This window comes from Nannospalax galili, unplaced genomic scaffold (genome assembly GCF_000622305.1).
Source record: "Nannospalax galili isolate Female #2095 unplaced genomic scaffold, S.galili_v1.0 scaffold511, whole genome shotgun sequence".
Classification (NCBI taxonomy): Eukaryota; Metazoa; Chordata; class Mammalia; order Rodentia; family Spalacidae; genus Nannospalax; species Nannospalax galili.
Window position 1 is genome coordinate 2,466,749 of NW_008331831.1, and position 13,804 is coordinate 2,480,552.

The 13,804-nt window shown below is 42.8% G+C and overlaps 1 protein-coding gene across 3 annotated transcripts in view; it reads left to right on the plus strand.

The window, feature by feature from the left end:
• Greb1l (GREB1 like retinoic acid receptor coactivator) overlaps nucleotides 1–13,804 on the plus strand; it is a 274,544-nt gene that overhangs the window by 226,386 nt on the left and 34,354 nt on the right. For all 3 annotated transcript variants that reach the window (XM_029560559.1, XM_008826964.2, XM_017796571.1), the window contains 2 exons: nucleotides 2,189–2,381; nucleotides 10,057–10,187. In XM_029560559.1, coding sequence (XP_029416419.1) covers nucleotides 2,189–2,381; nucleotides 10,057–10,187 — 324 coding nt within the window. The remainder of the gene's footprint in view (nucleotides 1–2,188; nucleotides 2,382–10,056; nucleotides 10,188–13,804) is intronic.

Below are 13,804 nucleotides of genomic sequence, written 5' to 3' on the forward strand. Positions count from 1 at the left end.
TGGGAATTTTATACATGCATATAAGGTATTTTGATCAAATCTATGCCCACTCCCTCCCCTCCAACTCCTCCCATATCTGCCCATCATTTTTTTCTGATAACTTCATGTACTCATTGTTTTGGGCTTTGGAATGGAGTATGTTGCTAAGAGGTCCAAGGAAATTGTGAGTTTTAGCCAAGAAACTGGCTACTATTCTTTGGGGTCTTTTTACCCTAACTTCCTAGACAATTCCTACTTCCTATTCTTATCACACCATTCTCTGAAGAGGTTACCCAACTTGTGGATAGGGAATTGGGACGCAGACCGCTCTGATTTCCTCCATGCTGAACAGGGACGCAGGGTGAGGCAACTGGCGTACCCTTCAGTGGATCTATCTAAAAGACTCCCAAATTGGATAACTCTTATCACTGCGTGGAAGCAAGATCCTGGCGCTCTCAGGCAGTCCCTATGCCAGAGGGAGGTGGGAACAGGCACTCTCTCCTTTTTGAATTTTAAAAGCAGTAGAATGACACTTCAGTGATCTGAGAGCACATCTGTAACCTTCCCCAGGTTTCAAATTTAGAAAAGACTGATATTTCTTGGGTGGACTTAATGGAATAATAGTCTGTCTGGAATGATGGAGCTGCTTTTGCTCCCAGATTGAATTGTAGCTATCCTGGCACCCCATATCTTTGCTCCTGTGCTCTGAAAAAGCCAATCATTTAAAAGGGGGAGAGAGGAAACCACCTTTGAGTATGGCATGGTTTGTCCTCACCATGTAAAGGGTAGAACATGGGACCTTGCTGAGCATTTATAGATCCTCTTCCAGGAGACACCGGAGTTAGGACTCTAGAGGGTTTTGTTGTTCTTGTTTTTGTTTTTTGGGGGTTTTTTGTCTTTTTTTTTTTAAGTCAGAATCACAGAAATCACTTATTCAGAAAGTGTCTTCATTTCAAAGGAGAATTTGGTATATTAATTATCCCAACAACAGCTTGGATAAAACAGAATGTGCTTGATATTTTACAATTTAAATCTGAGAGCTATGGGTAGGTATAAATAGGACCTTGCGTGACCTGGTAGATTCAGAAGTAAGGAGAGGAGTTAAAAGGGTGGAAAAGAGAAAGAGGAAGGAAGTAGGAAAAGTTTTTTGCATACATCTATTCAGTTATTGCTAGCATTCTCAGAGTACAAATAGCTCACTGACCTGATATGCTTTGTCTTTGAAAGTTTGAGGGATGCCATTGTGTTTAATTCTCCAGGTCATCAAACTTAAATTTTAAATGTGCGTTTAGGGGCTAGGGAGATGGTTCCACAGTTACAGTGCTTGCCACACAAGCAGCAAGCATGAAAACTAGCGTTTAGATCCCCAGAACCCACAGAAACTCTGGGTGGGTGGAGGAGATGCAATTCTTAGAGCAAGCTCCCTAGCTAGACTGGACATATGGGCAAGCCCTGGGCTTAAGTGAGAGACCCTGTCTCAATGAATAAAGTAGAAAGTGGTTGAGGAAGACTCCTGATGTCATCCTTGAGCCTTCACCTGTGTACACACACACACACACACACACACACACACACACATAACACACACTAAAACAAAAAGAAACTAAGATATATATATTTTTGAGATTGCATGACAACTTGGTATACTCAAATTGAATAGAACTGAGAAAGCTTCAGAGATGTGAATCTTGGCCTTGGTTGTGGGGAAAGGAGGCCTCCCAACCTTCCTATCAGTCTTGAACCCAAGGCAGGAAGGAGAGTGGGGTTAACACAGGGTGCCCCAGCTACTGTAGGTGCAGGTGAAAGTTTTGTTGGAGAAACACTCAAAGGAAAGCAGTTCAACTCAACTCCAGACTTAGCTATCCTGGCTCTGGATGGCTGGGTTTATACTTTGAAGTAACTCGAGCCAGGGAGGGGAGAACCCTTGAAATCTGTCAGGAAGGGGGTAAGAAAGGATGCAATTTTTTTGTCTTTCAAATTGCATTTTTTTGAGACAGGGTCTCATTATATAGCCCAGGCTGGTCTTGAACTATTGATCTTCCTGTCTCAGCACCTGAGGACTAGAATTACAAGTGTGTGCCATCATGACCAACTCTAATCATGTTTTGATTGTATCTGTTCTCAAATAAGTACATTATTCCTGTGTAGTCTGCTTCTGTATCTGGTCATTAGGCGTGGAAAACTAACATGACTTTCACCATTTCTACAGTGTGATTTCCGGCTCTCTGTCACATGGTGAACCCAGTCATGGATTGGCTGATAGAGTCATTAATTGCAGAGAAGTTCTAGAAGCCTTCAACCTCCTGGTGCTCCAAGTCAGCTCCTTCCCATACACACTGCAGACCCAGCAGTCCCGAATCAACTCCAACAATGAGGTCCATTGGATACAGCTGGACACCGTGGTAAGTCTCCCTGTGTTCTCGGTTCCCTTGGAACCTTGGAATGAAATCTGGTCATGACTTGGTAAAATAAAGCACAAAATCTAGCATAATGCTTCATTTTTTTTTTTTTTTTAAATAGGATCACAACTTTTCTGAGGTGAGCTCTTGCTATGTTGCCCAATCTGGCCTTCAATCTCTTATTTGCCTGAGTGCTGGGACTATGGGCATAATCTCTCCACATGCTCATCACAGTTCTTGTACAGTAACAACTAGTGAATAGTGACCTTCAGTAAGTCCCTTAGGTGGCTTTTCTTCAGATATCATGCACATATGAAATTACCCATCCTATACAGTTTTTAGTAGCCAGGTATGGAAATGCACACCTGTAGTCCCAGGATCTTGAGACAGGAGGACTGCTAAGTTCAGGGCCAGTCTGGGCTACATACAGAGCAATGCCCTATTTCCAATCAAGCAGGTAATACCTCAGCGCATTCATTAATATTCTGAATTGCCTGTGTACTTTAAATGATTTGTTTCAAAGGCCTGCATTTTCCATGTCTCTTAGTTCTGAGTTTTCTGACTGAAAAAAAGAGTGATAATACTGATCCTTCAGGAAATTGATAGAGGGACTGACTGTTGGAAGGAGCCATCTCAGCACTGACCTTATCCATATAGTCCTTGATGATTGTTGGCTCCAGTCCCTAATAATCTATAAACCTCTGTACTCTATGTTAAATATATTACCAAAGAAGTGAATTTCATAAAAACAATAAACCTTAGCCATTATACAAGGGATCCTTTGTGTAAAAATATTGAATGTGGCCAGGTGTGGTGATACATGCCCTTATTCTCAGCACTTGGGAGGCAGAGGCAGGTAGATCTCTGTGAGTTCAAGGCCAGCATGGTCTACATAAGTGAGTTCCAGGCCAACTGGGACTACGGGGAGGCCCTGTCTCATAAACACCAAAATAAAAATAAACAAACAAAACAACAACAACAAATATAGATAGAATGCTTTGAGTACTTAAGTATGTTTAAATAAAAATATCAAGACATGTTTTATATGTGAACAACTTAGTTATCAACCCCATGAATTTCCCTTGCAAGGGAAAACTATCTTTCAAAACTAGTAATAGAGCTACAGTATGATCCTGTGACCTCCCTGCTCGGTGGATATGGAGGAACTGAAGTCAGTGTGCTGTAGACTTCTGTACTCATGTGCTTATTGCAGCACTGTTCCCAGAAGCCAATATACAGAATCAACCTAACTGTCTGCCGACGGAAGGACAGATAAATGACATGTGGTGCGTGTATACAGTGGAGTGTTATTCAGTATAAAGATGAATGAAATCCTGCTATTTGCAGCAATATGGATGGAACTAGAGGGCTTTAATATAAAGTGAAATAAGTTAAGCACAGGAAAATAAATACTGTTTATTCCCATTTATGTTTAAGAGCTAAAAAGATGATCTCCAAGAAATAGAGTAGAACAGTGGTTAGCAAAGCTTGAGAAGAGGAGGAGGGAGGGAGGGAGGGAGAGAGAGAGAGAGAGAGAGAGAGAGAGAGAGAGAGGATGGCTAATAGAAACAGACTGCAATTAGGTCAGAGGAAGAACCTTTCCTGGTCTGTAGTACAGTAGGTAGCCGTGACTGACAATAATTCAATGAATAGTTCAAAATACCTAATAAATATTGAATGTTCTCAACACAAGTAAAAGTCTGAGGTGAATTTTTTTCCCTATGCCAGCTATTTTGATCTTACATTATACATTATAAACATATGCTGAATAGCACATATAATCCCATAAATATGTATAATTACTATAGATCAGTTAAAAATAAAGATATATTTTAATCCAGGCTTACTAGCATACACCTTTAATCCCAGCACTGGGGAGGCAGAGGCAGGCAGAGCTCTGTGAGTTTGAGACCAGCCTGAGCTACATAGTGAGTTCCAGGTCAGTCAGAGCTGCATAGTGAGACTCTGTCTCAAATATACACATTTTAAGCTTATTTTGTTAATATTTTGTTTTGTTATTATTATAAATATTTTTTTTGGTCTTTTTGAGACAGGGTCTCCCTGTAGCCCCAGCTGGCATGGAACTCACTATGTAGACCAGGCTGGTCTTGAACTCACAGAGATCCGCCTGCCTCTGCCTCCCAAGTGCTGGGATTAAAGGCATGCGCCACCACGCCCAGCTTGTTTTATTATTTTTATCTTACGGGTATGAGTATATTGCCTGCATGTGCGTAAATACACCAATGTGGTGCAATGCCTGCGGAGGTCAGAAGAGGGCATTGGATTCCCTGGAACTGGAGTTATGGACAATTGTTAGCCACCATGTGTGTGCTAGGAACCAAACCTGGATCCTCTTTAGAAGAGCAGCCAGTGCTCTTAACCACGGAGCCATCTCTCCAGCCCCTAAATTTATTTTTTTTTATTTTAATAAAGATTTTATCAAATTTTCAGTGTATTTCATACAGAACAGCTTGAAAACTCTCAATCATCTTTATACCCCCATCCCCACTGGCACCTCCCACAAAACAGTTCTCCTGTTATATGTGGCCCTTTACTATTATTGGTGCACAGGGAAAACCCCTAACCTGCCTTGTTGGTTCAGGCTTTTCCTGAAGGGATCACCCCCATGACGGAAAGAAGGGCTTGTTCCTGCTGCCATTAGCTGACTCCTGATGTGAAATGATAAGCAGGCATAGTTTTCCTGATGTCATTTCTGTGGTTATGGTGAATTTTTTAAGTATAATAATGATATTAGGCTCCTTTTTGTCTTTTTGAGACAGGGTCTCTCTGTAGTTCCAGCTGACCTGAACTTACTATGTAGACCAGGCTGGCCTTGAACTCACAAAGATCCACCTGCCTTTGCCTCCCAAGTGCTGGGACTAAAGGCGTGCGCTACCATGCCCGGCCTGGGCTCATATTTTTTATAGATAACCTTTTTTATTGAGCTTTTTAAATTTCCCACTCAAATCTAGACCCTCTCCCCCTTCCATGCCTACCCCCATCCCCCCACTGAACCCTATTCACTCTGCCATACATACTGAGTCCTATTAATTCGGGTGTTTGTACCCAAATGTCCTTCAGTGTATATGCATCCACTGGAGTCTAGTCAGCCCATCCAGTGGTCATATGTAAGTCATACTCTCCCTCACCTAGTAGCAACCAGTCTCAAATAGTTCTCAGTCTAGAGCTGGCCCGCCACCTATTTCTCACATCCCCCTTGGGCCCTTGTTTAATTGAGCTGACATGGGTCCCCTGCTCAACACCACCGCTGCCACACGCTCACATGAGCAAGTCTCCAGTAGCCTGGAAGCCTCCACTTCCCTGTGTTCATGAACCAGCCCTGGGTCTTACAATCTTTCTGCCGCCTCTTCCACAGTGGTCCCTGCTCATATTTTTTAAAAAGGGTTAGAGCTGTCTAGTGAAGTGCTTATGAATTAAAGATATGATTCTGGATATTTATTCAAATTAATTGAGGGAAGGAGTTGTTATTTCTTTTATAATTAAAAGCTTAAAAAATCAGGCTGGTAAGCCGGGCATGGTGGCGCACACCTTTAAACCCAGCACTTGGGAGGCAGAGGCAGGTGGATCTCTGTGAGTTCATGGCCAGCCTGGTCTACATAGTGAGTTCCAGGACAGCTGGAGCTACAGGGAGACCCTGTCTCAAAAAGAAAAAAAAAAAAAAAAAAATTCAGGCTGGCAAGCTGACTCAGCAGGTAAAGTCACTGGCTGCAGGAGCCTGACAACCCGAGTTTGACCCTGGATCCCACATAAAGCTGAAAAGAAAGAACCAACTCCACAAATCTGTCCATGCACTCCATGGCATACACATGCTCACAGCACCTCATGCATACAGCATACTCATATGCATATAATATATTCGCAGAATAATAATAAAGTTTTTTTTTAATTTAAGTTTAAAAAATCATCCCTATAGTCAGGTATGGTAGCACATGCCTTCAGAACCAGCTACTTGGGAAACTAAGGTGGGAGGATTGCTTAAGACCAGATTCCATCTAAAAATATAATAAATAATAAAATAAAAATCAGCCCTAAGGCCGGACATGCTGGTGTGTGTCTTTAATCCCAACACTCAGGAGGCAGAGGCAGGCAGATCTCTGTGCGTTCAAAGCCAGCCTGGTCTACATAGCAAGTTCCAGACCAGCTGGGACTACAGGGAGTCCCTGTCTCCAAAAGACCAAAAATAAAATAAACAACTGGTGATGATTAAATCATGGAGGAAAATAATGTAGAAAACAGCTGAGAGAATAAGCCAGCCAAGGACTGGCAAGTACATGCCTCAGGGTTTGGCCTCAGGAGTCCTTGGTGACCATCCAGCAACAGGAATGCAAAGCGGTTGGCTGGAGGAAAGTCAGGGATGACTCAAGGGCAGAGATAGCAGGTTCAGGGTCACCAAGAGGGCAGGACCTGGGAGAGGGAGCTTGGCTTGTATTTTAATGAGAAAAAATTGTGATTCAGTAAATCACGTGCTTCGAATATGTCTACAATAAAGTCATTCTGAATTTCCTCTTACTTCTTAGAGAATGTCACATTTGCATCTATTGCTGCTTTAGTGACATTACACTTTAATGCAGACAGCAGGCTGGGGAACCTATTCTCTCTAATTTTCAGTTGCACTCGTTCTCAAAACCCATCCTGGCTCCAAGAGCATATCATTTATCAATCTTCTACAATTTTTCTGAGAAGGAAAAGAAGTGAAAATAAGGACAGGCAGAAACATCGTACCTAGCAGGTTCTAATGGGTGTCAGGAAAAGGAGCAGATGTGGAGTACGATTTGATGTTCTCAAATTTACTTATTTATTTGCATGTGTATGAGTGTGCAGGTCAGAGGACTACTTGTGGAGTCTGTTTTCTCCCACCGTGTGCATTCCAGGGATCAAACTCGGGTCCTCAGGCTTAGCCTTAGTTCACTGAACCATCTCATTAGCCCTGATTTTCTCTTTTTCATTTTTCTTTTTAAAGATTTATTTTTTATTATTTTTAAGTGTGTGTGTGTGTGTGTGTGTGTGTGTGTGTGTGTGTGTGTAGGCACCTGGAGCTGTCAGAAGACAGTATCAGATCCCCTGTAGCTGGAGATACAGGTGGTTGTGAGCCACCCAACATGGGTGCTGGGAATTGAACTTGGGTCTTCTGCAAGAGCACCAAGCACACTCAACTACTAATCCATCTCTCCAGCCTGATTTTTTTTTTCCATCAAGGAAATTGAGGCCAGAGGTGGAGAGATTAACAGAGCACTTAAGAGTACTAGCTACTCTTGCAGAGGACCCGGTTTCTGTTCCCACCACCCACATGGTGGCTAACAACCATCTATAACTCCAGTTTTAGGGGATCCAATGCTCTCTTCTGGCCTCTACATGCATTTCACAACACAGGTATTCTTACATACATGAGGGAAAAACACTCATAGATTTAAAAGAGTCACTATGTAGACCAAGCTGGCCTTGAACTCACAGAGATCCGCCTGCCCCCACCTCCCGAATGCTGGGATTAAAGGCGTGCGCCACCACACCCGGCTTATTAAATAAATTTTTTAAAGAAACATAGGCCAAGGATAGGAAGGAACTATGGAGACCAAGTACACACAAGATAAAGCTTTTGCAAGGAACTGTGGGACCACAGTCCAGATGGAGCGAGACATGGACATGGGTATTTTTTTTCTCCTGAAGTGACCAGCACAACATATAGGTCCACCAGGGAAGGAAATGAGCAAAGGTTTCAAAACCTTTGCAACAGATGCCGTTTAATCTATGCAGGATCAACTGACTTGGAGAGAAGGGATCTGAAAAAATGTAAAACTTCCAATTAAATAGTGCTCTGTGTGTGTGTGTGTGTGTGTGTGTGTGTGTGTGTTTCTTTTTTAGATAGGGTCTCAGTATATAGCCCTTGACTGGGCTAGAATTTGCTGTGTAGACCAGGATGACTTCAAACTCACAGAGATCCACCTGCCCCTTCCCAAGTGCTGTGATTAAAGGTGTGTGCCACCTTACCCAGCATATTTATTAAGATTTTAAAAAAATTTATGTGTATGTGTGTGTGTGTTAGTATGTGCATGTGCCCTTAGATAGGGTCTCAGTATATAGCCCTTGACTGGGCTAGAATTTGCTGTGTAGACCAGGATGACTTCAAACTCACAGAGATCCACCTGCCCCTTCCCAAGTGCTGTGATTAAAGGTGTGTGCCACCTTACCCAGCATATTTATTAAGATTTTAAAAAAATTTATGTGTATGTGTGTGTGTGTTAGTATGTGCATGTGCCCATGGAGACCAGAAGAGGGTGTTGGATCTCCCAGCCATCTCTTCAGCACCTAAGCTAGGTTATTTTAAAGACGCAAGGGCTGGGGATGTAGTTGAGTTGGTAGAATGCCTGCCTAGCATGCATGAAGCACAGGATTTTATTCCTAGAACTGCATAAAAAGCAGCATAGTGGTAAATAGTTGTGATGCCAGCACTTGTAAGGTGGAGGCAGGAGGATCAGAAGTTCAAGGTCATCCTCAGCTACACATAGAGTTAAAGGCCAGCCTGGGCTACCTTATCTAACAAAAAGAGAAAGAAAAGCTCAGTATTTGCTAGCAAATTGTGCAGAAACTTCTGCCATTCATTTTCAAGGGTACTAAATGTATCCTTGGCCCAGTCTTATTTCTATTTCCCTTGAATTTTCTTCCTCTGATTATTTTTATATTATGCTTTTAAAAGATGCCTTGTTTACCTTATAAAATAAATTAGAGAATTCTTAAAGAAAATTTTCAATTAATAATAAATAAAGATGACACTAAAATGCACAGACATGAGGAAAAATGACTGTAAAAACAATGTAGAGCCAGGCATGGTGGTGCACACCTTTAGTACCAGCACTTAGGAGTCAGAGGCAGGTAGATTTCTGTGAATTAAGGCCAGCCTGGTCTACATAGCGAGTTCCAGGCCAGCTGGGGCTACAGAGAGATCCTGTCCTCACTGGATTCTGCTCTGCTTTTCAATCAGGAGGATGTGGGCTGCGAAAAGCTGTACTTGAAAGAAAAGCATAGACAAAAAGAACAGGTCTGTGAAGTCCCAAAACTTGTTCTGAGCATCTGAGTTGAAGGACAGCAGCTTGTCATACATCCCAGGATCCTCTAAGGGCATCCTTGTGCCACATCCAAAAATAGTTTCTCATTTTTATAGTGATGACTGAGTCAGCAAGAAGAGAGAAGAATTAATGCTGTGTATTCTAAGAATTCAGAAAGCCTATACTCCGTTTTAAGAGTGTTTTATTTGTAAAAGGAGTTATTATCATTAAATGATGCCCCAAACATTTAAGTATTTGTGGTGTAGTTCTTTAGTTTCTCTCCTAGCTTTATGGACACATCAGGAAAGAGAACTGTTCCCAGAAGGAAAAGAAGCCATCTGACCTTGTGTATCTGTACAAAAGGAAAACAAACCCCTATGTAAATACATTTGCCTAAAGGCAAAGGGTCAACATACCATTAAGCATATACTCAGTTCAATAGAAGTGCAAAGAAGTAATTGCAGAGTTTGTGTCCTCTCACACAGCAAAACAGAAAATACCACTTATAGAGTGCATGGACACACACACACACACACACACACACACACACACACATATACACAGGTACATATCCTGGCATCCTGTCCTCACTGGATTCTGCTCTGCTTTTCAATCAGGAGGATGTGGGCTGCGAAAAGCTGTACTTTGGCTTGAATGAGTACAGCAAATCTCTGCAGTGGGGGATCACCAGTCCACTTCTGAGATGTGATGAGGCCTTTGAGAAGATGGTGAACACACTCTTGGAGAGGTAAGGACTTCTGCCCTTTGCTTTTGCTGTACTTGCATGTCTAAAACAGCCAAATGCCTTTTTGGCTAAGTCATAGTGAGTTTGATGGAGCCTGTGCAGATGACATGGAAAGACCAAATAAAAATAGTCTCTCCTAAGATGACCTTCTACTCCCATGGGTTTATGTGACCAGCCAAGATGAGCAAACGCAGTCACCTATGGTAGAGCACAGCACCACTGAGTTGTGTCCTGGTGAGGCTTCACTGCAGAGGGGGATCTGTCCCTTAAGGGCCACTCCTCTGAGCTCTGGCCTGTCTCCCAGCAGTACACCTCAGGTTTGTACACAGTCTTCTTCTTTCTGCCTCTGTTCACTGCAAGCAGATATCCTTGGATGACTCTTTAAAAATTGAACTTTACAGGGCTGGAGAGATGGCTCAGCGGTTAAGAGCACTGATTGCTCTTGCAGAGAACCCGGGTTCGATTCCCAGCACCCACATGGCAGCTATGAACCATCCTTAACTCCAGTTCCAGGGGAATCTGAAGCCCTCTTCTGACCTCTGCGGCACTGCACGACACGGGTGCACTCACATACATGCAGGCAATACACTCATACACATAAAATAAAAATAATAAATAAAATTAAATTTAAAAATTGAACTTTACTATGAAAACTGTGCTGGATATCCTGAAGAAAGTTGAGGAACAATAAACATTAAGCATGATCTACCCTTGGAGCCCTCCTCTCACCCTGACCCTCCAGATTAGGGGTCTTAATTCTCCTGTTTTAAGGATAATTCTACCATGCTGGCCTTCCTTTCATTTCTCAGTTCCAGGTCAAACTCTCAAAGAGTGTTTTCTTCTCTAAGCCTGACTCAGAGACTCAAAGGGTGGGAATAGTCCCCCTTACCCTTTGCCCCAGTATTCTGTTTGACCATCTAAGACAAGGCAGTGTAACATGTTAGGCCTTTTAGAAGGTCTAGCTGCTTTAAATTGGCCCTAATTGATCAGAAGTCAATCCTTTACCAAGCTGCCCTACAGTTGTGAGAATTTTTTTTAATGAAGACAAGTGGATGCATCCTATCTAGTAAGACACAGCTGCAGTAGGAAAAGGAGCAGCCTCAGAGCCGGAGTTCGTATTTTCACAGCTGTTGGATCTCAGAAGTCTGAACAGTTACTGTACCATTAATCTGTTAATTTGATCCCAAATTTCCACTATCATCCATGAGACACCCCTTTTAAAATTTCCCACCCAATTTCACCCTCCAGCTTGGAATATACCCTTCATCCCAGTACCATCAGAGTTACACAACTTGTATTTTAAAGGAGTCCCATCAACTTTTATTACAGACTTTGTAATACAAAACTAAAACCACAGCTTAATACAGACAGACTGGGGAAACTTCATTTTCACTTTTTTGGATTTATTTATTTTTATTTTATGTGTACAAGTGTTTTGCCTGTATATATGTAAGTGCACCTGTGTAATGCAAAGCCCATGGAGGCCAGAAGAGGGCATCACATCCCCTAGAACTGGAGTTATAGATGGTTGTTAGCCACCATGTGGATGCTGAGAATTGAACTCGGGTCCTCTAGAAGAGCAGCCAGTGCTCTTAACAGCAGAGCAATCTCTGCAGCCTGGAAACTTCACTTTTTTTTTTTTTTTTTTTTTTTTTTTTTTTTAAGGTCTCTGTGTAGCCCCAGCTGGCCTGGAACTCACTATATAGACCAGGCTGTGGCCTCAAACTCACAAGATTCGCCTGCCTTTGCCTTCCGAGTGCTGGGACTAAAGGTGTGGGCTACTGTACTGAATGTATTAGGAAATTAGGAATAAATTAAGATGGATATTAAGAGTGACTTTGAAATGAAACTAGAAACTAGGAACTTCTCGGCTTCTCAGGCTCACTTATCACTTCACACAGAAACTATGTGAAACTGTGTGGAGCAGATGGGTGGACTTGAGAGTCGAAACTAAGTAGCTTGAACGCCTGTGTGTGATAGATAAGTAATCAATGGGAGAAGCCATATCTCAAGAAACAGCTGAAGTTACTGATGTAAGTCAGAAGGACTCCAGCCAAAATGTGTTAGTGATAAGTGAGCCTGAGAAGCCGAGAAGTTCCTAGTTTCTAGTTTCATTTCAAAGTCACTCAATATCCATCTTAATTTATTCCTAATTTCCTAATACATTCAGTACAGCTACCATGCCCGGTGAAACTTCACCTTTTTTTTGTGTGTGTGTGTGTCTTTTTGAGACAGGGTCTCCCTGTAGTCCCAGCTGACCGGAACTCACTATGTAGACTAGGCTGGCCTTGAACTCACAAAGATCCGCCTGCCTCTGCCTCCCAAGTGCTGGGATTAAAGGTGTGCGCCACCACGCCGGCAAAACTTCACTTTTAAAACCTAATTCTGTCAGTGTCAAATGCAAATATCTAACTTTAGCTTCTTTACTTGGCCCAGCTAAATAATCCTAAGCTTTAAATAGAGGTCATCTATGGTTTCTTCCCCTAGAGCAGTCTGCCCAGGCTAATACTAGCTATGATTTACTGAACAGCTGAAGGGACTAGCCCAAGATTGGCCATACTGAGGCTTTCTGCAGTTTTCCCCAACCTACTAAAACCTTGCAGTGTGCGAAGGTGTTGCCAGAAACCTGAATAAAACCCAGATCTAGCTGGGTCTCCGGACAGTTGTACAGTCTGGAACAAGCACCTGAATTTCTCTCGCCCCCAAACTTGTTCTCCTATGAAGAGGAGAGTGGGTAGAATACAGGGCACCTTTGGTACTTTCCTCTCTTCAGTTCTTCAAAACTATGTTACTTGTTTGATGACCCAAGGTATTTGACCCTGGGATTTTCTGTGAGCACTTGTTAAATTTTAAAGAGGATTATAAAGTGGGACAAAGGTAAGCTCCCCCATTAGCCTACCCAGCTGCCAAGCAGCACATGAGCTACCAGCTGGTGGCCAGAACTAAAGGGCCCAGGCTCTCTCAGCCTGCACCATGCCAGGCTCTCTCAGCCAACTCTGGGTGAAATTCTGCCTTGCTAGCCCAACCTTCTGGACCAGCATGCCCCGTGCTGCCAGTGGGGCCTCTGCCCTTTTGTTCCTACCTTGTTATCGGGTCTGGCTTCCTGAGGAAAAGTGCTTAATGCAAAACTTATTTTCTGCCCACGCTGTAACTGTAAGAAGTGCCCATGTGACCAGTGTGACTCTCACGTGGCAGTCTAGGCAGGGGGAGAAGGTACTAAGGGTGCTATTCCCCAGCTCAGATTTGCTCCCTTGCCCGAGCAGTCTCTGGTAACAAGAAGCTACACCACCAGGGGATGCTCTTTTTCCAGTCAGTTCCAATTGTCTCCTGCACCAACTCATACTTTATGGAAAGATAACAGTTACTGCTGTCTTGCTGAAGCTGACCTCAAATTAGCAATAATTAATGTGTTGGGATTTTTTTTTTTTTGCTGTTCTTTGTTTTTATTGAGACAGTAGCTCACTATGTAGCCCAGGTTGGCCTCGAACTTGCTATGTAACCCAGTCTGGGCTCAAACTTACCCTCTTGCCTCTGGCTTCCAAGTGCTAGAGTTAAAGATGTGCACTACCACACCTGGCTAGTCTGATATTCCAAAGATAACAACAGTAATACTTCAGTTC